Source organism: Thalassophryne amazonica, chromosome 2, assembly GCF_902500255.1.
Source record: "Thalassophryne amazonica chromosome 2, fThaAma1.1, whole genome shotgun sequence".
NCBI lineage: Eukaryota > Metazoa > Chordata > Actinopteri > Batrachoidiformes > Batrachoididae > Thalassophryne > Thalassophryne amazonica.
This window is the reverse complement of record NC_047104.1, coordinates 90,271,195-90,296,864: the sequence shown is the minus strand read 5'-3', so window position 1 is coordinate 90,296,864 and position 25,670 is coordinate 90,271,195. Positions and strand designations below refer to the sequence as shown.

The following is a 25,670-nucleotide window of genomic DNA, read 5'->3' as shown; positions in this document are numbered from 1 at the left end:
GGTACATTTTAAGTTTAAAAACAACAACAACAAAAAAACAACAACACACGCCTTAACTTGCAGGGAGCATGCACTGGTCCGTTCGGATTTGAATTAAAGTCTATCCAAGCCAGCCGCTACGACACAGTAAGTAAAGTGTGATGCTTGCTCCTTGACCTGAGTACCATGTGAACTGTGAAAATAAGGGCTTCAGTCAGCAGGTTGTGATTCTAATATATAAGGCTGACCGTGTGTGTGTTTGCGCATGTGTGGTTTCAACCTAGGGGCCCCGGTCACCATAGCAAGTTGATGTGGATTGCTTAATTACTATGGCTGTACAAAGTCACAAGCCTCTTAAATCTAATATGGTGTTAGCCCTTTATATACAGGCAAATATGCGACAATTAACCAATAATTATGCCAGTTAGGAACTTATAACTTTTTAAAAGTAAGCCCATCAATTTTTGGAATCTTGCACACTGTTTAACGTGGCATTCGTCTTCTGTGTAAACAGGTGACGACAAAAAACCATTATTGAAAACTTTATCTATCTATCTATCTTAAGGAAATGAAGTAGACATTATAACTGACAGCACAGTGTGATAATATAGAGTATGTGATGTTGCGAATAACAGTATGAATGTTTTTAGCCACAGCATATGTAAACATGTCCACATGTATTAATGTCTTAACTGACCACATAAAAAATTGTGTAAACAGAATAAAAAACAAAAAAGATACAGTAGTTTTGACCATTTTGTACAGTTTTATAAAGATGTGTGTTTTTTCCTAAACCAATAAAAGTTTTTAATTCAACTGGCCAAATAAAATTAATTAAAATGAATTGAAACCCACATTTTGACAACATATTCAATGATGGCATAAATGTCTCCATTATTCTTTATCATTCAAAATAATATTAAGAGTGGGCAGGAGAAAGATGGCTGTTGTAATACATTGCACAAAAAATAACAGGTAATGTAGGATAGTGGGTGTAATGCAATTGCTCTGGTCGAGTTGTCATTATTCATTTGAAATCGGAAACAAACCTGAAATGAGTAACTATAAACAAGGCAAGGGGAAAAAATGTAGTATTCACAGCAGTTCACTTTTTCCACATTTTATGTTACAGCCTTATTCCAAAATGGATTAAATTCATTTTTTCCCCTCAAATGTCGACACATAAGACCTCATAATGACAATGGGAATTTTTTTGTTGTCGACATTTTTGCAAATTTATTAAAAAAAACAAAAAAACAACTTAGAAATCACATGTACATAAGGATTCACAGCCTTTGCCATGAAGCTCAAAATTGAGTTCAGGTGCATCCTTTTTCCAATTTCCATCCTTGAGATGTTTCTTTAGCTTAAGTGGAGTCCACCTGGGGTAAATTTGGACATGATTTGGAAAGTCACACACCTGTCTCCATATAAGGTTCCACAGTTGACAGTGCATGTCGGAGCACAAACCAAGCAGGAAGTCAAAGGAATTGTCTGTAGACCTCAGAGACAGGATTGTCTCAAGTCACAGATCTGGGGAAGGGTACAGAAACATTTCTGCTGCTTTGACGGTCTCAATGAGCACATCGGCCTCCATCATCCATAAATGGAAGAAGTTCAGATTCACCAGGACTGTTCCTAGAACTGGCTGCCCATCTAAACTGAGTGATCGGTAAGAAGGACCTTAGTCAGCGAGGTGGCCAAGAACCTGGTGGGTCACTCCGCCAGAGCTCCAGCATTCCTCTGTGAAGAGAGGAGAACCTTCCAGTTGGACAACCATCTCTGCAGTAATCCACCAATCAGGCCTGTATGGTAGAGTGGCTAGATGCCACTCCTTAGTAATAGACACATGGCAGCCCACCTGGAGTTTGCCAAAAGGCACCTGAAGGATTCTCAGACCCTGAGAAACAAAATTCTCTGCTTTGATTAGACAAAGATTGAACTCTTTGGTGTGAATGCCAGGCATCATGTTTGGAAGAAACCAGGCACCATCCCTACAGTGAAGCGTGGTGGCAGCATCAGGCTGTGGGGATGTTTTTCAGCAGCAGGAACTGAGAGACTAGTCAGGATTGAGGGGAGGATGAATGCACCAATGTACAGCGACATCCTGAATGAAAACCTGCTCCAGAGCGCTCTTGACCTCAGACTGGGGCGACGGTTCAGCTTTCAGTAGGACAATGACCCTAAGCACACAGCCAAGATATCAAAGGAGTGCTTTCAGGACAACAATGTGAATGTCCTTGAGTGGCCCAGCCACAGCCCAGACCTGAATCTGATTCAACATCTCTGGAGAGATCTGAAAATGGCTGTGCACCGACGCTCCAAATCCAACCTAATGGAGCTTGAAAGGTGCTGCAAAGAGGAATGGGCAAAACTGCCCAAAGATAGGTGCGCCAACTTGTACTTGAGCCACATCAACAAAAGTGTTGAACGGGTGTGAATACTTATGTACATGTGATTTCTTAGGGGTTTTTATTATTATTATTTTTTATATATAAATTTGCCAAAAAAACAAACAAACACTTTTTTCATGTTGTCATTATGGGATGTTGTGAGTAGAATTTTGAGGGAAAAAATAAATTTACTCCATTTAGGAATAACGGTGTAACATAACAAAATGGGGAATAAGTGAAGCGCTGTGAATACTTTCTGGATGCACCGTAACGCGTGCCTCCCCTCCCCCCAAAAAAGGTCTGAACTCTGCAACTCTGCCCATGACTCTCAATTGTGACACTACGGTTATGTCTGGCAGTGACAGGATCGAGCCAAAAGGACGCCCACATTACAGATGGTTACATCTTGTTCAAAAGGATGGCTGACCCACTGGGAGCCATCAAATAATAATATACAGCACAATATTACGTTTCAACATTCTGATTTTGAAATTAAGCAGTGATATTTATTCTTTAAAAGGGTTTTATTTTTATTTTATTGTACACAGGTTGTTGAAGACAGCAGGGGTGCCTCTGGAGTAAAGGAAACCACATGGCACTGCACAATCAGCATTATCTCAAATAAATACAAAAATAAACTGCCAACATTTCCAACAATACTTACAATGCCGATACAAAACATACCCCGAAATACAAATTATCCTGACAGGCAATACATTCATATGTACAGTGCATTTTACACGTACATGCAGTTAATAATTACACAACAGTCTACACATAGCGTACTGCCTATGTACAACTGCAAAGTCCGAGTTATACAAAACTATTTTTCACAGACCTACATGTTTTTTTTTGGTAAAACAAAATAGATTCCAGAGGTTTACATTAAAATATAAGTTCTTTAGATTTGTAATCATCACATGCAGATGAAGACGTCAACTCCAAGTACACAAAGGCTGCAACTTCACAATAACGATCACTGACAAGCGCAGTTTACAACAAAAACATTTTCTTTTGTAAGCTCTACACAGGTGAGAAATAATGTCATTGTAATGTCAACACAAGCATCTCAACCTTTTCAATAAGTGATCACATTTCACACAATAACAATCTACACTGACAGCAGGTAACAATTTTACACTAGTACTTCCCTAAACTTTAAGTACTTTTTCCAAATTGATACACCACATATGACTATACTGTATGTACTTCAAACTAAAGTAGAGATAATCCCTTTGTGGATCTAAACATCAATAATTCATTTAATTGTTTGTCCTCAAGCCAAATTACCACTTGATAAAGAATGGATATGGTTGTATTTTTAGTCCCAGACATTCACGCAACTACAATTTCTGCATTCTTGCTGGATCTACAGTACTTTGCCAACATCAATATTTAATGTGCCAAAATCTTTTAAAATTAATGAGAAGTTGCACAGTATCCAATATTTATAAATAAGTAAAATGTTAACAATACATGATTTCTTTTATGTTCTCCTGAAATTTGTAAGAAAATGGGGCTGTATTTAATGTGAGTTATGTAATCATTTTTAGTGCAGCACTAACAAACAATCCTTCAAATGGTGACACAAGCAACAAATTCGGCACAAATACTCCTTAGACATTACTCTTTTGAGGAGAAAAAAAAAAAACAGTTGAATTTTCAATTGGCAGCCAGGTCGGTGTCAAGTGAAGAAATACACAGGGGTCAAAAAACATATTATAAATCGTATATAAATCATGTCAATCATATTAATAAATGGAATAGTTTTGACTGTGTTGAGTGTTTGGTCTCCAAAGTAACGGTCAAACAAAGTGGACATCCATTGGATTCTACAATGTGATAACTAAGCATGACACATGGTGCAAACTATTCTTTTTTAAAACCCTATTAACCAATAATTTGACCCATTGTTTTTTTTTACCAAAATTGCAGCAACTTTGACCCCTGTACAAACTGAAATTGACCTTTGTCACCATTCTTACTGATTTTACAACACAATATTCAGTCATAGGTCATCCAAACTATACATTTTTGGAATCTTTATTATGAGACAAATGATGTGGTACAATTGTCAATATAACTGGAGCATTTCTAAATCATAGGTGTGATTCGCAAATGATAAAAAAGTAAGAAAATATATGGCACACCTACCATGACGCGGTGACCCCCCCCGAGACACACACACACACACACACACACAGAGTGATATTACTTAAATACATTTCATAAAATACAGTGCAAATTGTGCAAAACAGTGCACATAGAATGGACTGTGTCAGCTATCAATAGGCGATTAGGGATGTGGAAAGGAATGGGCATTGAGATAACACTGATGTGAGTTCCAGAGCATATAGCTATCCAACAAATGAGAAGGTGGATAAGTTGGCCAAAAAAAGCTGTGACAAATGAAAACATAGATATCATATATACATATACACAGATACAGTCTCAGCTTTGTGCACGCTTTTAAGTATTGTCATCGATATCAAAGTGAAAAATCTAAGAAATACATCTGTGTGGCCAGACAGCCTGATAAACAGCAGAGTCGTGGATATTCACAATGGGAAATATATCGCGTTTAAAACAGTATACCAATTCTCCGGTTCTACTTATAAACGGATGCTATATGTAAAATCATTTCACAGTAATACAGACCACCCATAAAGAAAATGTCTCTAAGTTGGCTGCCTTGAACTTCAACGTAGTGTAGTGCTGGTTTCCATTTAGCATAGCTAGCTTCTTGCTAACCTTGCTTGCAGTGTTTAATGTTACATTGCTAGCCCAGAATCGCTTAACATTAATGTTAATGGCACCACATCAAAAATGATCAATGGATCACTTGATTAAGTTTAAGTAGACCTGCACAAAAAAAGGAAAGACAATACTGGCTTTGTCTACCAGAATCATCTGTGTTCCCATCGGTCTTCTCAACTGAAGCTGTTCATGTGATTGTTGGGCACAGAATACTCTTATTTCTGTCTTGCCTATCTGCGTCTTGGTGTAACCATGTCGGGGAGTTATTCTTATGCGTAATTTACCAGGTCATGTAAGGAGTAGACTACAGAATTTATTATGCTTGTCAAAACAAAAATAGGAACTCCACTATGTCTCTCTTTACATTTATTTTGTCCAGTTGTTGGCTTCAACCAAGAAAGAAATTGTTCACCGCAAACGTCTAAAATTCTTAGAATTCTAAGGAGTATTTGTGCCAAATTAGGTGCTTGTATCACCGTTTGAAGGATTCCTCTGTGAATACCTGTTATCTGCTGCACTATTTCTTATGGAGTGATTTTCATCAACTGTCCTTACTGTTTCATGTACTGGGCAGTACAACAACAGAAAAATCAAGATTTTCTCCTTTGAAAATGAAGATAACAGCTTGATTAGTGATTAGTTTGTATGATGGCCAAAACCCTCTCGACTTTCATTTATTTTGGAAAAGGAATAAAATACCCTGTAGGTAAAAACTTCTAAATGTCAGCAGAAACAAACAAATATGAAGCTGAAATTTCAACACTTGTTGATTATCAGAAAATGTAACTGATAATTTATGAGCAGAGATGTTGATTAAATATAGAAGCAAATTGTTATATCTGTGTTTTATGAAAAAAAAAAAAAAAAAAGAAAACCTAAAGAGCAATAAATGTCAGCCAGTATGTTAAAGGGGACATATTGTGAAAATGTCCTTCATGTGTACTTTTTAGTTGGGATTTCATGATAAGCATCCTCAAAATCCCACCACTCTACAACTGGCTATGTAGAAGGTCCACTAAGCAAAATACAGGTCCATCCATATCTGGGTTGCTGTTGTCTTTGCGAGACATGCTTATTGAGCCAAGGTGCCTTTGGTGTATCACAACAGCAGTTTGTGAGAGCGGGAGACTAACCCTCTCTGAAGGCAGAGTGGGTGTGGCAGCAGCAGCTCCTTTCTAACAGATAATGTGCAGGTGACACCACGGATCACGTGATATGTGCTTATGCTGCCATACTGGACAGCAACTTGCACATTGCATGAACGGCAAATGATTGAACCCTGTTTAGCATGTGTGAATTTTCACTATTTACGATTGTCTACACAAATTACAAAAATAAACGCCTGAGTTAAATAAGTGGCGGGCATTATGTCAATCAATCAATCAATCAATTTTTTTATATAGCGCCAAATCACAACAAACAGTTGCCCCAAGGCGCTTTATATTGTAAGGCAAGGCCATACAATAATTACGTAAAAACCCCAACGGTCAAAACGACCCCCTGTGAGCAAGCACTTGGCTACAGTGGGAAGGAAAAACTCCCTTTTAACAGGAAGAAACCTCCAGCAGAACCAGGCTCAGGGAGGGGCAGTCTTCTGCTGGGACTGGTTGGGGCTGAGGGAGAGAACCAGGAAAAAGACATGCTGTGGAGGGGAGCAGAGATCGATCACTAATGATTAAATGCAGAGTGGTGCATACAGAGCAAAAAGAGAACGAAACAGTGCATCATGGGAACCCCCCAGCAGTCTACGTCTATAGCAGCATAACTAAGGGATGGTTCAGGGTCACCTGATCCAGCCCTAACTATAAGCTTTAGCAAAAAGGAAAGTTTTAAGCCTAATCTTAAAAGTAGAGAGGGTGTCTGTCTCCCTGATCTGAATTGGGAGCTGGTTCCACAGGAGAGGAGCCTGAAAGCTGAAGGCTCTGCCTCCCATTCTACTCTTACAAACCCTAGGAACTACAAGTAAGCCTGCAGTCTGAGAGCGAAGCGCTCTATTGGGGTGATATGGTACTACGAGGTCCCTAAGATAAGATGGGACCTGATTATTCAAAACCTTATAAGTAAGAAGAAGAATTTTAAATTCTATTCTAGAATTAACAGGAAGCCAATGAAGAGAGGCCAATATGGGTGAGATATGCTCTCTCCTTCTAGTCCCCGTCAGTACTCTAGCTGCAGCATTTTGAATTAACTGAAGGCTTTTTAGGGAACTTTTAGGACAACCTGATAATAATGAATTACAATAGTCCAGCCTAGAGGAAATAAATGCATGAATTAGTTTTCAGCATCACTCTGAGACAAGACCTTTCTGATTTTAGAGATATTGCGTAAATGCAAAAAAGCAGTCCTACATATTTGTTTAATATGCGCTTTGAATGACATATCCTGATCAAAAATGACTCCATGATTTCTCACAGTATTACTAGAGGTCAGGGTAATGCCAACCAGAGTAAGGATCTGGTTAGACACCATGTTTCTAAGATTTGTGGGGCCAAGTACAATAACTTCAGTTTTATCTGAGTTTAAAAGCAGGAAATTAGAGGTCATCCATGTCTTTATGTCTGTAAGACAGTCCTGCAGTTTAGCTAATTGGTGTGTGTCCTCTGGCTTCATGGATAGATAAAGCTGGGTATCATCTGCGTAACAATGAAAATTTAAGCAATACCGTCTAATAATACTGCCTAAGGGAAGCATGTATAAAGTGAATAAAATTGGTCCTAGCACAGAACCTTGTGGAACTCCATAATTAACTTTAGTCTGTGAAGAAGATTCCCCATTTACATGAACAAATTGTAATCTATTAGACAAATATGATTCAAACCACCGCAGCGCAGTGCCTTTAATACCTATGGCATGCTCTAATCTCTGTAATAAAATTTTATGGTCAACAGTATCAAAAGCAGCACTGAGGTCTAACAGAACAAGCACAGAGATGAGTCCACTGTCCGAGGCCATAAGAAGATCATTTGTAACCTTCACTAATGCTGTATTCTAAAACCTGACTGAAACTCGTCAAATAGACCATTCCTCTGCAGATGATCAGTTAGCTGTTTTACAACTACCCTTTCAAGACTTTTTGAGAGAAAAGGAAGGTTGGAGATTGGCCTATAATTAGCTAAGATAGCTGGGTCAAGTGATGGCTTTTTAAGTAATGGTTTAATTACTGCCACCTTAAAAGCCTGTGGTACATAGCCAACTAACAAAGATAGATTGATCATATTTAAGATCGAAGCATTAAATAATGGTAGGGCTTCCTTGAGCAGCCTGGTAGGAATGGGGTCTAATAAACATGTTGATGGTTTGGATGAAGTAACTAATGAAAATAACTCAGAACAATCGGAGAGAAAGAGTCTAACCAAATACCGGCATCACTGAAAGCAGCCAAAGATAACGATACGTCTTTGGGATGGTTATGAGTAATTTCTTCTCTAATAGTTAAAATTTTGTTAGCAAAGAAAGTCATGAAGTCATTACTAGTTAAAGTTAATGGAATACTCGGCTCAATACAGCTCTGAGTCTTTGTCAGCCTGGCTACAGTGCTGAAAAGAAACCTGGGGTTGTTCTTATTTTCTTCAATTAGTGATGAGTAGAAAGATGTCCTAGCTTTACGGAGGGCTTTTTTATAGAGCAACAGACTCTTTTTCCAGGCTAAGTGAAGATCTTCTAAATTAGTGAGACGCCATTTCCTCTCCAACTTACGGGTTATCTGCTTTAAGCTACGAGTTTGTGAGTTATACCACGGAGTCAGGCACTTCTGATTTAAAGCTCTCTTTTTTAGAGGAGTTACAGCATCCAAAGTTGTCTTCAATGAGGATGTAAAACTATTGACGAGATACTCTATCTCACTTACAGAGTTTAGGTAGCTACTCTGCACTGTGTTGGTATATGGCATTAGAGAACATAAAGAAGGAATCATATCCTTAAACCTAGTTACAGCGCTTTCTGAAAGATTTCTAGTGTAATGAAACTTATTCTCCACTGCTGGGTAGTCCATCAAAGTAAATGTAAATGTTATTAAGAAATGATCAGACAGAAGGGAGTTTTCAGGGAATACTATTAAGTCTTCTATTTCCATACCATAAGTCAGAACAAGATCTAAGATATGATTAAAGTGGTGGGTGGACTCATTTACTTTTTGAGCAAAGCCAATAGAGTCTAATAATAGATTAAATGCAGTGTTGAGGCTGTCATTCTCAGCATCTGTGTGGATGTTAAAATCGCCCACTATAATTATCTTATCTGAGCTAAGCACTAAGTCAGACAAAAGGTCTGAAAATTCACAGAGAAACTCACAGTAACGACCAGGTGGACGATAGATAATAACAAATAAAACTGGTTTTTGGGACTTCCAATTTGGATGGACAAGACTAAGAGTCAAGCTTTCAAATGAATTAAAGCTCTGTCTGGGTTTTTGATTAATTAATAAGCTGGAATGGAAGATTGCTGCTAATCCTCCGCCCCGGCCCATGCTACGAGCATTCTGACAGTTAGTGTGACTCGGGGGTGTTGACTCATTTAAACTAACATATTCATCCTGCTGTAACCAGGTTTCTGTAAGGCAGAATAAATCAATATGTTGATCAATTATTATATCATTTACCAACAGGGACTTAGAAGAGAGAGACCTAATGTTTAATAGACCACATTTAACTGTTTTAGTCTGTGGTGCAGTTGAAGGTGCTATATTATTTTTTCTTTTTGAATTTTTATGCTTAAATAGATTTTTGCTGGTTATTGGTAGTCTGGGAGCAGGCACCGTCTCTACGGGGATGGGGTAATGAGGGGATGGCAGGGGGAGAGAAGCTGCAGAGAGGTGTGTAAGACTACAACTCTGCTTCCTGGTCCCAACCCTGGATAGTCACGGTTTGGAGGATTTAAGAAAATTGGCCAGATTTCTAGAAATGAGGGCTGCTCCATCCAAAGTGGGATGGATGCCGTCTCTCCTAACAAGACCAGGTTTTCCCCAGAAGCTTTGCCAATTATCTATGAAGCCCACCTCATTTTTTGGACACCACTCAGACAGCCAGCAATTCAAGGAGAACATGCGGCTAAACATGTCACTCCCGGTCTGATTGGGGAGGGGCCCAGAGAAAACTACAGAGTCCGACATTGTTTTTGCAAAGTTACACACCGATTTAATGTTAATTTTAGTGACCTCCGATTGGCGTAACCGGGTGTCATTACTGCCGACGTGAATTACAATCTTACCAAATTTACGCTTAGCCTTAGCCAGCAGTTTCAAATTTCCTTCAATGTCGCCTGCTCTGGCCCCCGGAAGACAATTGACTATGGTTGCTGGTGTCGCTAACTTCACATTTCGCAAAACAGAGTCGCCAATAACCAGAGTTTGATCCTCGGCGGGTGTGTCGTCGAGTGGGGACACACCCGCCGTAGTCTTTTTATGTGGATTAAAAAGATTACGTTTGGTCAAGTCACTCTTTTTTATAAGTCCGCTGCCTTACCTTAAAATCCTAAAGCCTGATTTATGCTTCTGGAACTCAGTGGCCATGCAATGACGTTGACGTTAAAGTTCTCTGTCTTGTCTTTATGCAGTTTGTCTGGATTACACTTTTTCTGGATTAATTTGTTCCTCAACGAGCTCTTCTTCCTATAAGCATCAATCAAGAGGAGGAGGCAGGAGTGAAAACGTAAAAGTGACAAATCACAGCTTTTTTTGGAGCCTTTCGACAGAAAGCCATGAAATCGTACAAGATCTATGTGTAGGTGTTCCTGTTTCATCTCGGTAACAGAAAGAAATGCCACATGAAATCTAAAGTTATGGCCTCGATGACAAGGAAAGTTGTACAGTGTCACTATCGACTCTTCAGTAAAGGATGGACGTGTTTTGGATGCAATATGCACTTAAAATAGCGTAACATTTATGCTGTCGTCGTGAAGAAGCCGTGTTGTAAACATATTTGTTCGGGTCAGGAGAAGGTTACATTGTCTGAATCAAAGTTACAGTATTGCTGTTGTTTTTGCAGCATAAATATGACATTACTGTTACACGTTTTAATGTAACTTCAAAAAAATTTGGGTTGGAATGAGTGTAATTTTACTGTGAAATAGTATGGCAATTACAGCATTATTCATCAATCATAATACATAATGGAACTAAGGAAAGGTAAAGGAAAGGTATTTTCAAAATTCTTTTGAATATAAAGAATTCCTTCAGAAATACAGCTGTAATACACTAGTTGTTAAACAAAGGTTTAGGATACAAAGCTGTTTAAGGGTGAATCATGGTTTGCTCCCAAGTTAATAGCAGGAGTGGGACTTCGCACTTAGTTGAGCAAGATTTATGCACCGCTGAGCAGGCCTCTTTATTTTGTGGAAAAGGTATTAAAGCAGACACAGAAGCAACTAGTTTCTTAGAATCCTGAATATAAGCTGCATTAAGTAGGCCTCACATTTCCTTTGAAGGGCCACATGCAAAAATAAATATCTGTGGTGTGAACTGCATACATACAATGGCATTACAATTGAACGTGTTGGATTTGATCGAATGTTAATGTTTAAAATATTTAATTAAAGTTCAAAATCAAAACACTAATGTTTAATCTGTTTAACGGTAATTTATAAATTTGCAGATCTCATCAGTTGCCTTAGTGGGCCAAAAGAAAGGGAGTACGGGTCAATTGTGGGCCCCTAACTGGGCAGCCCTGGCAGAAATGCGCCCTCTCACTTTCTCAGGCCCCATTCACAGAGTGTAATTAGCTTGGCCATCTTCCTCACTCTATTTTGTTATTAATTCATGCAAAATTCTTTCTCCACCATTATGTAGAGTTATGGACATGTTATTTGAGTTCTTTAACATAATGACTATGAGACAAATAGAAAGTAACTGTTTACTTCTTTGTACATTTCTCTGAGGAAATGTTCCGTACCTTTATTGACGACACCTGCTTTTCATCCATCAATCCAATATGCACTTACCATCCAGCAGGTGGCAGAAATGTCTATGGGATATTACATAGGTGAAATGATTATGCTTTTTTGATTGATATAGTGAATCTAATTTCAATATGAAAGGGGTCATCCACATTATATATTCCTTTAAATTTGGTGATTTATAAGATAAATAGTATTTTATTGTTTTGAGTAAAGTTAGCAGATGGATTTATTTAAGTATTTACTCACTGCATTTTAGAGGCTACGTATTTAGGCATTATCAAAGCTTTGGAATTTTACGACACCAACATTAACTTTAGAAAAATTTTACAATATGAAGCATTTAAAATGTGTCAAGAGACTTCTGAATTCATTAATTTTGATATGTGATCATAAATGTCATGTCACATTGCTTTCTGATGATTTACGTACAAGATTCCATGTTTTGAACAGACAATGAACCTGATCTTGAGCAGTTTTAGAATATTTGATTGAAAAACAAGCAACACAATGCATCCTAAAGAAAAAAAGGCAATGTCCTCATGCAAACAAATTAACAACTCGAATCTCAACATATAATAACTAGAGGTCACAATTATTAAAATGCATCCTGTACACAGAAAGCATATGCTTCAACAAAATTAAATAAATATGTATCAATATATTAATTCTTCAGCACATACTATCAAATATACACTGCATTCATACATCCTGATGATTTTATAAATGTAAGTACAATCAGTACCTCCCTGAAAAAACATCCTTCAGTGTTTCTTTTGTTGTTTGCTTTGCTTTACTTTGCACTTTAACCCCTTTCAAAAACGACATAAACCTAGACAACCAACAAACTTTTTGTTTGTTTGTTTTTAATGGTAATCATGAAGGAATTTTTTGTTGGTAAATACATTAAGAATCCCATCTGAAGAAATTCTCCACCGATGGCTGGACTATCACCTTTACGTAATATAACCTTTCCTCAAATTAAAGATCATATTGCCTACAATGTTCTTAACAGTTGATGAAGGTTCTCAGTCACCCATGTAGGAGATATCAAGATGTTTACTCTAAAATGACTTCTTCCAATTCTGAAGGAATCACTTGGACGAGTGGCAAAATGTCTTCAACACCAAACAAGAAGTGCAGTTGTGTTTAGAGTAAACTTCTAGATAAGATAATATAGTGATCACTTCTCATGCACCTTGTTTTGCAAGTAATTGAAGAGGGCCTCTAGTCCTTTGGTGGAACACCACAGCTGCTTCAGCATTTGACACTCCTTCTCATTCACCTCCTCCAGGATGGACATAAGGACACTCCTCACGAGGCATTTGGATTCTTCCAGAACCTTGCAACATAAAAATGGGAGATGGTTATTCTTTTGATGGGCATTGTTGTTTTTGATTAATGAGGGTTTTCTCCACTTTCTTAAGATGAAGACCTACCACTGCACTACAGGAAGCCATTTCCTTCACACGTAGCATGACTTCCTGGTTAAATGTGGTTGGCCAGAAGACCTGTGACACCAAACCTCGACTACACGCTTCTTGCGCTGTGAGCTTTCTTCCACAGAAGAGCATCTCATTGGCCTGTGATGTGGGAGCAAAATGTCAGAGAATCACAGTATTTTTACATCAATGTAGTAACAATGTACTGGAATTTCCGGACTATAGAGCGCACCTGAATATAAGCCGCACCCACCAATTTTAAAAAGATAAAGACATACATAAATAGGCTGCACTTGTCTATAAGCCGCGGGTCTCCAAGTTGTAACGAGATATTTACACAGAAAGATGTTAGATTTTTTTTTTTAATCTTTTAAATACCTACCATTAATGCTTTTTAATGACGAGCATGTCATCCAGCACGTGCATGGTGTCATGCGGCATCTCCACTCCACACGGAGAACTGAGTAATTTTAGCTTTTTTTGTTTGTTTGTTTGTGGATCATGAGGTAATATCATCGCGTGCAGCCAGGATCGCCTGGTGTCTGTGGTAAATGAGATGTTATGAGGCGCTGTGACTTTTTCAACTTGGGGCGCAAAGACGAGACCTGTGTGTGGGGGGGGAAGAGAAGGCTCCACTGACTGATCTGATGGAGGCACCACTGCAGCGCAAAGTGCCAGAGGTACTTTTCTTCAGTCACGACAAGGAATTAAAGTATTTTCAGATGTCGTTTTCTTCAGGACGTGTTGTTGAAACCACTAAAACTAAACAGGTAAGACTTTATATTTGTGTGTGAATTTACACCACATGAGAACGGCATCTTTCAGCCAATTAATGGACAGCATCAACTGGCGTATTTCAACTTATGAGAAAGACTGTAAAAATCCATAAATTAGTTGAATCATTGTTTAAGCCTCAGTGTTCAAAGTGTGTGAAAAGTAGCGGCTTATAGTCCGGAAATGACAGTAATTGCAGATAAAATAAAAAAGGTAGCTGCCCATCTAGCAAATGGATGACGATCCTGGTAGCTAGCCACCCAAAATGTATGATCAAGGGTTGTTATGATCCAAAGGCACTCCAGTTTTATACCCTGCCTTTGGATAATTTTGTGATGACCAAACGTAGCTGTAATGCAAACGCTTGCCTTAACCCAAACCACTGCCGAAATACAGGAGCCTTCGAAGATCACAAATTTGTGAAGACGTTTCTGCTACAGTTGCTGGTCCCGACGTGTTCCAATGAAATGTCTTTTATCAACTCCTTACTACACAACAGATCAGAAAGGCAAACTGGTTGATCCAGCTGAACCGCTATACCACTACCTCTGAAAATTACTGCACAATTTACTGAGAGTTTGTTGTATATGTACGTAAAGAAAACCACATACAAACTGCACTTCCTTGTATTTTAATTTGTGGCTCAATATTCATCATTAAATAACGACTTTTGCTGGAGGCTACAGATTAGTTTCAAGCTTTGTCCCATAAAGAAAATTTTCTTGTTGCTTTGCTTGTTCTTTCATTTCTCATGTAAAACTGAACATTTATCCAGCCACCTATACAACCATCCCAGATCCTTCCAGAACTGGATCATGTAGAATGCACATGGGAACTTTTGAGATTCAGAGTGAGCCTGTGGGTTGGGGACAGTATTAAAACTGTGTAATGTCCTCTTTAACGACTGATCTGGCATCAATACACAGACTGACTCACCAGTTGCTGTCCATTTCACTGAGACTTTGAGTCTTTTGAGCAACTGGTCATTGGGATCAATGGATTCTATGTGGGTATGGTTGCTTAACTATTACATTTCTGTCTGTGCATGTTTAAGGGCCCCTTCACACATAACATGACTGAGGCAGAATGGCGCACGAAGGAGGAGTCAAACGCCACTCGTGAAAAATCGGAGCCGCCTCAAATGCCTGGTACAGCTGTCACAACAACCATTCATGCACACCAGTGGCTGAAAGACAGCAAGTGCTCATTCGACTGCTCTCTTGGCAGGTGTCGGCCACATTTCAGGTGTTACACAAAAAAACATCTAACACTGCTTGCTGGACACTTAGAAAAGGTGGGGCTGTTCGTGCTCCCAGCACAAGAGTAGACAGCAGGCGACCACATTCGACCTGTCTGTGAAAATTTTTGAAGTGCATCACAAGTGTGGCATAACCTAGCAACATGCATGGGTGTGACTGTGCTGAACATTCCCCCGACACGCATACACATGGCTTGTGGAGTGCATCGCCCCCCCCCAACACACACCATTTTGGATGAGGGTCCTAAAGTGCGGTCGCTGTCCAACACAGTGCGCTGCTGGAACAGTGGAACTGGGTACTGCATCTCAGCTGGAGATGCACGTGTGGGCGGGCACTCAGGCCTTCACCACATGCTGATAATTACATTCCAACACGATCACATGAGGACTGGCCAGTGTCCGAGCACACGTCACAGTGTGGAATTAATGAGCCGGCTGAGCAGGCTGATGTCACTTCCAACACATAAATTGTAGTTTACATGACAGACAGAGTGGAGATTAAATAAAACAGATAAAGGTAAAGGCATAAATTCATTCATTTGTGATTGCTTTGCTCATATGCTTTACTATGGACATGCAACGCCTGTCAGCTGGACGTGACTGTGCACGCAAGGTGTTACATTACAAACACAGATATCAGACAGATGCAGGACAAACAAATACATAAAATAAAAACCACAGAATGAAGTAACAGAGAGTGAGTCTTTTTTTCTGTGAGCTACCGAGGTCCACTGACAGAGGTGGGCATGTCCCCCTGTGACATGCAGCTGTTCAGATATCTGTGCTCGCAAGTCACAGCTGGGGAACACCTGTAGTGGCTGGTAGGATATGACATTGCATAACTTCATTGTGAAGCGCGGACATCAGCATACTGTCCTCGTGTGGAAATAAATTAAATCACATACTGCTTCAGCTGACCACCTTGACAGTGCAGCGCAACGCTGGTGAATATCATGGTACGTGTCACTGTGGGATTTCCCCACACTGTAATAATTAAAACCCATCACATTTGCAGTGGATCACTGCGTGCTGGACACGCCATGCCAGCTGATGTGTTCACGACGTGCGAGAGCCTGGCTCTTCATGAGACGGGAGCCGGCTGGCTCTTCATGAGATGAGTGCATCAGGTAATTCATGTAAAACATAAAACAGGGAATGGGCAAACAAAAAAACCCCTCTGAAAATCAGTGGGGACCCAGGGGTCGCCGTAGGCCCCCAGCAAGGTCCAGGGGAGATGCCCCTGGTGGGGGCCCACAAGTTTTGAGCATTTTAGAGGTATTTCGTGGCCACTAGAGAGAGACCTAATTTCATGAATTTACATTTTATATTTTTTGTATGTTGGAGTATGTGGACACCTGACTGTAATAACAGAATCTCTCGATGTAGACCTTTTTTCACCTGCTCAGTGCTATAGCATATATACACTCAACAAAAATATAAACGCAACACTTTTGGTTTTGCTCCCATTTTGTATGAGATGAACTTAAAGATCTAAAACTTTTTCCACATACACAATATCACCATTTCCCTCAAATATTGTTCACAAACCAGTCTAAATCTGTGATAGTGAGCACTTCTCCTTTGCTGAGATAATCCATCCCACCTCACAGGTGTGCCATATCAAGATGCTGATTAGACACCATGATTAGTGCACAGGTGTGCCTTAGACTGCCCACAATAAAAGGCCACTCTGAAAGGTGCAGTTTTATCACACAGCACAATGCCACAGATGTCGCAAGATTTGAGGGAGCGTGCAATTGGCATGCTGACAGCAGGAATGTCAACCATAGCTGTTGCTCGTGTATTGAATGTTCATTTCTCTACCATAAGCCGTCTCCAAAGGCGTTTCAGAGAATTTGGCAGTACATCCAACCAGCCCCACAACCGCAGACCACGTGTAACCACACCAGCCCAGGACCTCCACATCCAGCATGTTCACCTCCAAAATCGTCTGAGACCAGCCGATCGGACAGCTGCTGAAACAATCGGTTTGCATAACCAAAGAATTTCTGCACAAACTGTCAGAAACCGTCTCAGGGAAGCTCATCTGCATGCTCGTTGTCCTCATCGGGGTCTCGACCTGACTCCAGTTCATCGTCGTAACCGACTTGAGTGGGCAAATGCTCACATTCGCTGGCGTTTGGCACGTTGGAGAGGTGTTCTCTTCACGGATGAATCCCGGTTCACACTGTTCAGGGCAGATGGCAGACAGCATGTGTGGCGTCGTGTGGGTGAGCGGTTTTCTGATGTCAGTGTTGTGGATCGAGTGGCCCATGGTGGCGGTGGGGTTATGATATGAGCAGGCGTCTGTTATGGACGAAGAACACAGGTGCATTTTATTGATGGCATTTTGAATGCACAGAGATACCGTGACGAGATCCTGAGGCCCATTGTTGTGCCATACATCCAAGAACATCACCTCATGTTGCAGCAGGATAATGCACGGCCCCATGTTGCAAGGATCTGTACACAATTCTTGGAAGCTGAAAATGTCCCAGTTCTTGCATGGCCGGCATACTCACCGGACATGTCACCCATTGAGCATGTTTGGGATGCTCTGGACCGGCGTATATGACAGCGTGTACCAGTTCCTGCCAATATCCAGCAACTTCGCACAGCCACTGAAGAGGAGTGGACCAACATTCCACAGGCCACAATTGACAACCTGATCAACTCTATGCGAAGGAGATGTGTTGCACTGCATGAGGCAAATGGTGGTCACACCATTTACTGACTGGTATCCCCCCAATAAAATAAAACTGCACCTTTCAGAGTGGCCTTTTATTGTGGACAGTCTAAGGCACACCTGTGCACTAATCATGGTGTCTAATCAGCATCTTGGTATGGCACACCTGTGAGGTGGGATGGATTATCTCAGCAAAGGAGAAGTGCTCACTATCACAGATTTAGACTGGTTTGTGAACAATATTTGAGGGAAATGGTGATATTGTGTATGTGGAAAAAGTTTTAGATCTTTGAGTTCATCTCATACAAAATGGGAGCAAAACCAAAAGTGTTGCGTTTATATTTTTGTTGAGTGTACTTACTATACATGCCATAGCATTGGACAGATATCACTGAACTTGCCAAAACTATTCTTTAAGTGTCTTTCCTTAACCTGCAATGAGCTCTGAAATATACGCTGAAAAAAAGAGCATGTTTGAACCAACTTTAAAAAGTGTAACAATTTGTAAAAACCTGAATGAATTAACTTGTTTGAACTTAAGTTTGAAAGTTAAATCAACTCTAACTTACAAACTTAAGTTCAAACAACTTAATTCATTCACGTTTTTACAAATTGTAACACTTTTTAAGTTGGTTCAAACATGCTCTTTTTTCAGTGTACTGAAACTTCATAAAAGTATGTGTAAATCATTTAAAGAGATTAAAACCTATCAAAACAACATTTGTGGTATAAAACAGTGACATTTACATGTGAAATGCTTCCAAATCACTAATACAATGACATGCTTTTGGAGGGCGGTATGCATTTTCAGAGGCCCGACGTCCATGCCCAGTTGGCCAAAATGACAGATATTTGCCCGAGTTAGATGAACTGCGGACAGTTCTTGGGCTGCGCGCTATGACGTCATCAGTTTATGCACAGCAGGCGGGTACTGGGATACCCACCCGTTACTGTGGGCAGTTACAGCCAGGTAGCGTAAATGGAAATCTATGCTACCGGCCCAGCAACACCTCAGTAAGTGATAATAATGCCCCATAATAAATTCCTAAATCATACAGATGCAGCCCGACTACTTATGTCAGTTAGCAGCAAAACCCCACAGGCACATACAGCATAGTCTCATTAAAAAGCACACGTCCTGTGCACCAGCTGTACCGCAGTCTATGAATTCACCAAAACAAAAATAAAATTGATGCAGGACAATTTCAGCATGCAGGCAAAATATATTTTGTCATTTTTGAATGGTTTATCTATTAAAGAGTAAAAACTGAAGGAACTCAATTGTAAGGCCTGAAAGAAGTTTCTGTAGGAAGTATTTTAGCTATCAGGTCAAGTGAGAGAGGGAAGTGTTGGTTTTTTAAATACTTGAAACACACTGGACTCATTGAGAGTATTTAGTACTGCTATAATGGACTGATGCAGCAGGTGGCAACAATGCAACAATAAGCATGCCGGCTGCTGTTATACGTCTGTTACAGCGTATTTCGTGTCAGAATAAAGCCATAAAATACATATATATATTTTTGTAAGTTAGTGGTTTTATATGATGAAATAAACGGAACATGGAAACAAATTTGGACAAAAATACATATACAAAACGCTGGTTTTGCAGCACTGAATTTCACTTGAGTACTTGCACAGTAACTGTAACACACTTAAAAATTTCAGTGATTGTAAACACATTTAATTGCATGAACAGAATTATTGGACACGCACCTGAGCACTGGATTTTGGGTCGCTGACCAGTACGAGTGCTGTGGGCTTTCGGGTTCACTGTGCCTCTTCCGCGCTTTGGACCCGGGAAAATTAGTCCGTTTAATATTAATTTGATGACGTTTCTTTGTCTTGCAGTGTTCTTCCAAGGTTCTGTTGATGAAATCCGAACATAGCGTGCAGAGGGCTTTACCGGGGAGCTCAACCCTGCGGACAAATTCACAGAGTCTTGCCTTTGTCCATGTCCACCTCCTGCTCCAAACATGTTCACTTAAACCTTTTTTTTTTTAAACACCACTATCGATGTCTTTAACGCGGTCTTCTTCCTCTCTCTCAATGTTAAAGATGCCGCGCGACAGAGCAAACTTGCAGAAATTCAAAATGTCCACTTCCGGGTACTTTCAGTAACTTTCGATATTACAGAGATTCTGATCGGCTAAACGTTTGCTGTTGTAGAAAAAGTAACCAATGACGAACATTTTAGCTTGCAGTTTCTGCAGCGTTATTATGGTTCCCATGCATATGAGGAAAGATTTAACATTTAACTCACCCAAAAGTTTTCTGAACGGATTTACACTGATCTCAGAAATGGCCCACAAACCCAGAAAAATTCTGAAATCTGCAGATCTGTGGAAAATTCTCATCCCTGATAAAAGTGAGAATAGTAATCCATGTCATTTCTTTTCTTCCTGGTGTCTATCTAAGCGGAGGCTAAATCCACTCTTTAGAACAGGAATTAAGTATTATGAATTGTGGTGTTTTTTCCTCCGCTGCTGTGTGCATGGCTTTCCATGTGCTCGCACTGTGTTCGTACGTGCAAACATGAGTGTGCATGAAACCCTCCCCGCGGTATAGTGCACTCCTGTATGACCGTGCATCCCTCCTGACAGCAGTTCCCCATTTCGTTTTGTGGTTTGTGGATTTTCTTCTGGTTTTTGCGTCTTTCGTGTTATGCGTGAAGGGGACCTAACAGTTGTCAAACATTGCAAAATGGTCACCACACTGAGTCTGGTCTTCTTGAAGTCTTTTCCTATACAGTAATTAAAAAATATAACATAAAAAATAAAAACACCTGAGAAAGTTTTTCTTTACCACCGTTGCCAATGTGCTTGTTCAGGGGGTGAGTAAGGTTTAAACCTTAATTGTGTACATTGCCTTGGGGTGACTTGTGCTGTGATGTGGAACTGCAAAATAAAGTGAACTGAAACTGAACTACGTAAATTCAGGACTTTGTCTGCAGTGTGACAGTTCTATATAATGGAGGTTTACAGGTAAGAACTTTGGTGCACCATCAGTATTAAACTGAACATGGTAAATTTAGGTTCCATTAAGATTTAAGTTCAATTTCTCAATTCACAGCCAAAGTGAAAGTCACAACACCAGACAACCTCTGTGGCTGACATTTGCCTCATCTATGCAAGAATTCTGACTCAGGAAATGTGCATTCATTCCTTACAACCACCTCCCAGGATTTGTGGTCACTATAAATATAAAATCAGATCATAATTTGCCAAAAGCTTTGATGTTGCCAGTACCCACCAAAGCTACACCAAGGATCTGAGGGAACGTGTAAGAGGAGCATCCAGATGGTGTGAGGTGCAGGGCTGCACATGGAGTTTGAAACCAGGCTCGCTCACTGGCCCAAACCACGTCACACAGGGGCAGGATGGAGGCCCCCAATCCCAGGGCAGGACCGTTTACCGCCACCACAATGGGTTTCTTGAAGTGGATGAATGCAAGCACAAAGTCCCTAGAGAGGTCACAGAACTATCAATACAAACTTTTACCGAGTCTTACACAAGTCGGATGTGGGACTTGATTATAACGGAAACATGTCTCCTTACTGTACTGCATCGGCGATGCGGCTGCTCTCTTTTCTGCGGTCAGTGGACAGATGCCCGATCAGGTACGACGACTCTATGCCACTGCAGAAAACAGTCCCCACCGAGCTGAGCAATAATAATTTACTGTCATCAGCAGCTGCATTACCCAGAGCCCGGCATAGTTCTTTCATGATCTAAAGAGGGGAAAAAAGGCAGAAGTCTCCATTACATTTTTAATGCACCAACACAAAGGCTGACATACAAACAGCACCGCCACATGTGTTCAGTGGAAAACTGAACACACTGTTTCATTTCTTGGTCAATTAGTTATTAGGTGAATACTGATGAAGTTGATCTGCTCTCATTAATTCAGGGACAAATGGAAACTGTGCATTACTTCTGGTGCTGGATGGGACGGACTCGTCGACATTTTTGCTGTTCAAGCCCAACACTGCCACCACTGCGAGGAATATTTACTTAGTAAGCTCAACTCCTAAAGCAGGCCACCCACTACGACGCAATGAAACATGGGGGAGGTGATGGTCTAGTGGTTAAGGAGTGGCCTTGAGACCAGAGGATCCTTGGTCCAAACCCTGTACACCCACAAAATCACTAAGGGCCCTTGGGCAAAGTCTTTAATCCCCAAGTTGCTCCCAGTGTGTAGTGAGCACCTTGCATGGCAGCACCCTGACATCAGTGTGTGAGTGTACGAGGTCTATTAGAAAAGTATCCGACCTTATTATTTTTTTCAAAAACCATATGGATTTGAATCACGTGTGATTGCGTCAGACAAGCTTGAACCCTCGTGCGCATGCGTGAGTTTTTTCACGCCTGTTGGTTGCGTCATTCGCCTGTGAGCAGGCTTTGAGTGAGGAGTGGTCCAGCCCCCTTGTCGTTGTTTCATTGCCAGGAAATGGCTGAATGATTTGGGCTTTTTTTTCCATCAGAATTTTTTCAGAAACTGTTAGAGAGTGGCAGCTGGAAACCATTAGAAAAATTTATCTGGCTTTCGGTGAAAATGTTACGAGCTTGGTAGAGAATAAGGAGCGTTACTGTCGCTTTAAGGACGGCCCCCAGCGGGTGTGGGGCACGCCGCACTCTGAAGCCGCCATCGACAGGCTGAACAACCATTTCATTTCTAAACGGATGACTGTCTGGATCCGTGACCATCGTGTGCCATTTCTCTGGTAATCACAATAGCTGGACATCAACCATTTTCTGGCAGATTTCACTTTTAACAAGAGATTTTGTCATGGAAAGCCGAGCAGAGGCTTCGCGCGTCACGATGGATTCGCTACTGGAGCGAGACAAAACCACCTCCGTTTTGGTCTCACAGGACGGCTTTGAGATGGCGTTCAGACAGCTGTCGGTGGTTTTTCCATCGAGTGATTATCCGAGAAATTGTGGATGTGCCTGGACATGCCAGAACATGTCCCGTGAGGCTTCATCATGGCGTTGCTTTGCGCCATGCTGCACCGCTGCGACGCGCGGAATTCCTCCGCACGTCTGTCTCAATGTGCCGAAAAAGTGGTGATGTCCAAGTCTTTTCACAATTCCTGTGCTAGCCAGATGATATCCCGCATAAAACACAGCGTCCAGTTTGGAAATGAACGGCACATTCCACTGTTACAGGAGTTTTTGTCATGGAAAGAGGAGAGGAGGCTTTGCGTGTCACGGCGGTGCCGCATGGCGCAAAGCAACGCCATGATGAAGCCTCACGGGACATGTTCTGGCATGTCCAGGCACATCCACAATTTCTCGGATAATCACTCGATGGAAAAACCACCGACAGCTGTCTGAACGCCATCTCAAAGCCGTCCTGTGAGACCAAAACGGAGGTGGTTTTGTCTTGCTCCAGTAGCGAATCCATCGTGATGCGCGAAGCTTCCGCTTGGCTTTCCATGACAAAATCTCTCGTTAAAACTGAAATCTGCCGGAAAATGGTTGATGTCCAGCTCTTGTGATAACCAGAGAAATTGCACACGATGGTCACGGATCCATACAGCCATCCGTTTAGAAATGAAATGGTCGTTCAGCCTGTCGATGGCAGCTTCGGAGCGCGGCGTGCCCCACAGCCGCTGGGGGCTGTCCTTAAAGCGACAGTAACACTCCTTATTCTCTACCAAGCCCGTAACATTTTCACCGAAAGCCAGATAAACTTTTCTAATGGTTTCCAGCTGCCAGTCTCTAACAGTTTCTGAAAAATTCTGATGGAAAAAAAGCCCAAATCATTCCACCATTTCCTGGCAATGAAATGACGACGAGGGGGCTGGACCACTCCTCATTCAAAGCCTGCTCACAGGTGAATGACGCAACCGACAGGCGTGGAAAACTCATGCATGCGCACGAGGGTTCAAGCTTGTCTGACGCAATCACACGTGATTCAAATACATATGGTTTTTGAAAAAAATAATAAGGTCGAATACTTTTCTAATAGACCTCGTATATGAATGCAAGGCATTATTCTAAAGTGTTATACAAATGCAGTCCATTTACCATACAAATGTGAACACGGACAGACATCAACATAATGCTGAGAGGTATTTCAAAAGATACACAAAACAGCAGACACGTGACGTCACAGTGTCGTATGCGCCTGTGTCTGCACAGTACTTCACAGATTGTCCCATCTGTGGTGGAAGCACCTGAACCAGAGCTTGAATGAGAAAGAAAGAAATATGTAACCAGGCCACGTTTTATTGAGCACAAAAAAAAAAAAATTGTTCTGTGTGCGTACAAACACACTTCAAAGTTCAAAAGTTCAAAGTTCAATTTATTGTCACAGTTATAAAAAGAACGAATGAGCACAGTGTCTCCTAGAAATGATAAGAACAATAATAATAATAAAAATGCACGTCAGATAATCACAATCTCACACTAAGTTCCTAATAGCACCACGAAAAATGATTTAATCTATTTGTTTGTGATATGTAACAAAATCAAACATATTCGTTATGGTGTCACGAAAAAAGTTTGTGATGTCACAAAATTTGGGGTGACACGGGTGGCGAGAGAGGAGGGGGGAGCATTGGTTGTTATGATTAAGGTTAAGCCTGATTCATGCTTCTCCATCTCTGCAGTGAGGCAGAGGGCTCTGAAGATTACACTTCGATCACGGATCAAATAGAGGAACGTTTGGCAGAAGAAGTCCACAAATATGACCAATGAGTCGAGAAACTACAAAGATGCTCAAATGACCCGTAATTGATACAAGTAAACTGCAGGTAACGCTGACGATTGCATAAAGAAGTGGAGCTTGTTGAGGGACAAATTGGTCTTGGGGGGGGGGGGGGGGGAATTACAACCAAGAATAGTGGCGGTGAAGGCGGAAGACACCATGAACATTTCCTTGTTATGACCATTTTTATTCTTGTGTTTATTTAAAATTAAAAGATGCAAGAAGATCCGGATCAAGGAAATTGTGACTGCCACACCAGACTGACAGATTTTGTATTTCAATCAATCAATCAATTCAATCAATTTTATTTATATAGCGCCAAATCACAACAAACAGTTGCCCCAAGGCACTTTATATTGTAAGGCAAGGCCATACAATAATTACATAAAAACCCCAATGGTCAAAACGACCCCCTGTGAGCAAGCACTTGGCGACAGTGGGAAGGAAAAACTCCCTTTTAACAGGAAGAAACCTCCAGCAGAACCAGACTCAGGGAGGGGCAGTCTTCTGCTGGGACTGGTTGGGGCTGAGGGAGAGAACCAGGAAAAAGACATGCTGTGGAGGGGAGCAGAGATCAATCACTAATGATTAAATGCAGAGTGGTGCATACAGAGCAAAAAGAGAAAGAAACACTCAGTGCATTATGGGAACCCCCCGGCAGTCTAAGTCTATAGCAGCATAACTAAGGGATGGTTCAGGGTCACCTGATCCAGCCCTAACTATAAGCTTTAGCAAAAAGGAAAGTTTTAAGCCTAATCTTAAAAGTAGAGAGGGTGTCT

The 25,670-nt window shown here is 40.9% G+C and overlaps 1 protein-coding gene and 1 long non-coding RNA gene across 2 annotated transcripts in view; both read right to left on the bottom strand.

Annotated features, from left to right (window-relative positions):
• Positions 1-513: 513 nt before the first annotated feature.
• Positions 514-5,973, bottom strand: LOC117526865. The gene is made up of 3 exons (XR_004565372.1): positions 5,632-5,973; positions 2,084-2,086; positions 514-526 (listed from the first exon to the last, which is right to left on the bottom strand). It is a non-coding gene; the product is annotated as an uncharacterized LOC117526865 (long non-coding RNA).
• Positions 5,974-10,428: 4,455 nt separating this feature from the next.
• LOC117526855 (chromodomain Y-like protein 2) overlaps positions 10,429-25,670 on the bottom strand; it is a 162,223-nt gene continuing 146,981 nt past the window's right edge. Inside the window, exons 4-8 of the mRNA XM_034188934.1 lie at positions 21,735-21,907; positions 21,430-21,640; positions 13,457-13,600; positions 13,216-13,359; positions 10,429-10,734 (exon numbers count right to left, since the gene is read on the bottom strand). Coding sequence (XP_034044825.1) covers positions 10,690-10,734; positions 13,216-13,359; positions 13,457-13,600; positions 21,430-21,640; positions 21,735-21,907 — 717 coding nt within the window. The 3' untranslated portion in view covers positions 10,429-10,689. The remainder of the gene's footprint in view (positions 10,735-13,215; positions 13,360-13,456; positions 13,601-21,429; positions 21,641-21,734; positions 21,908-25,670) is intronic.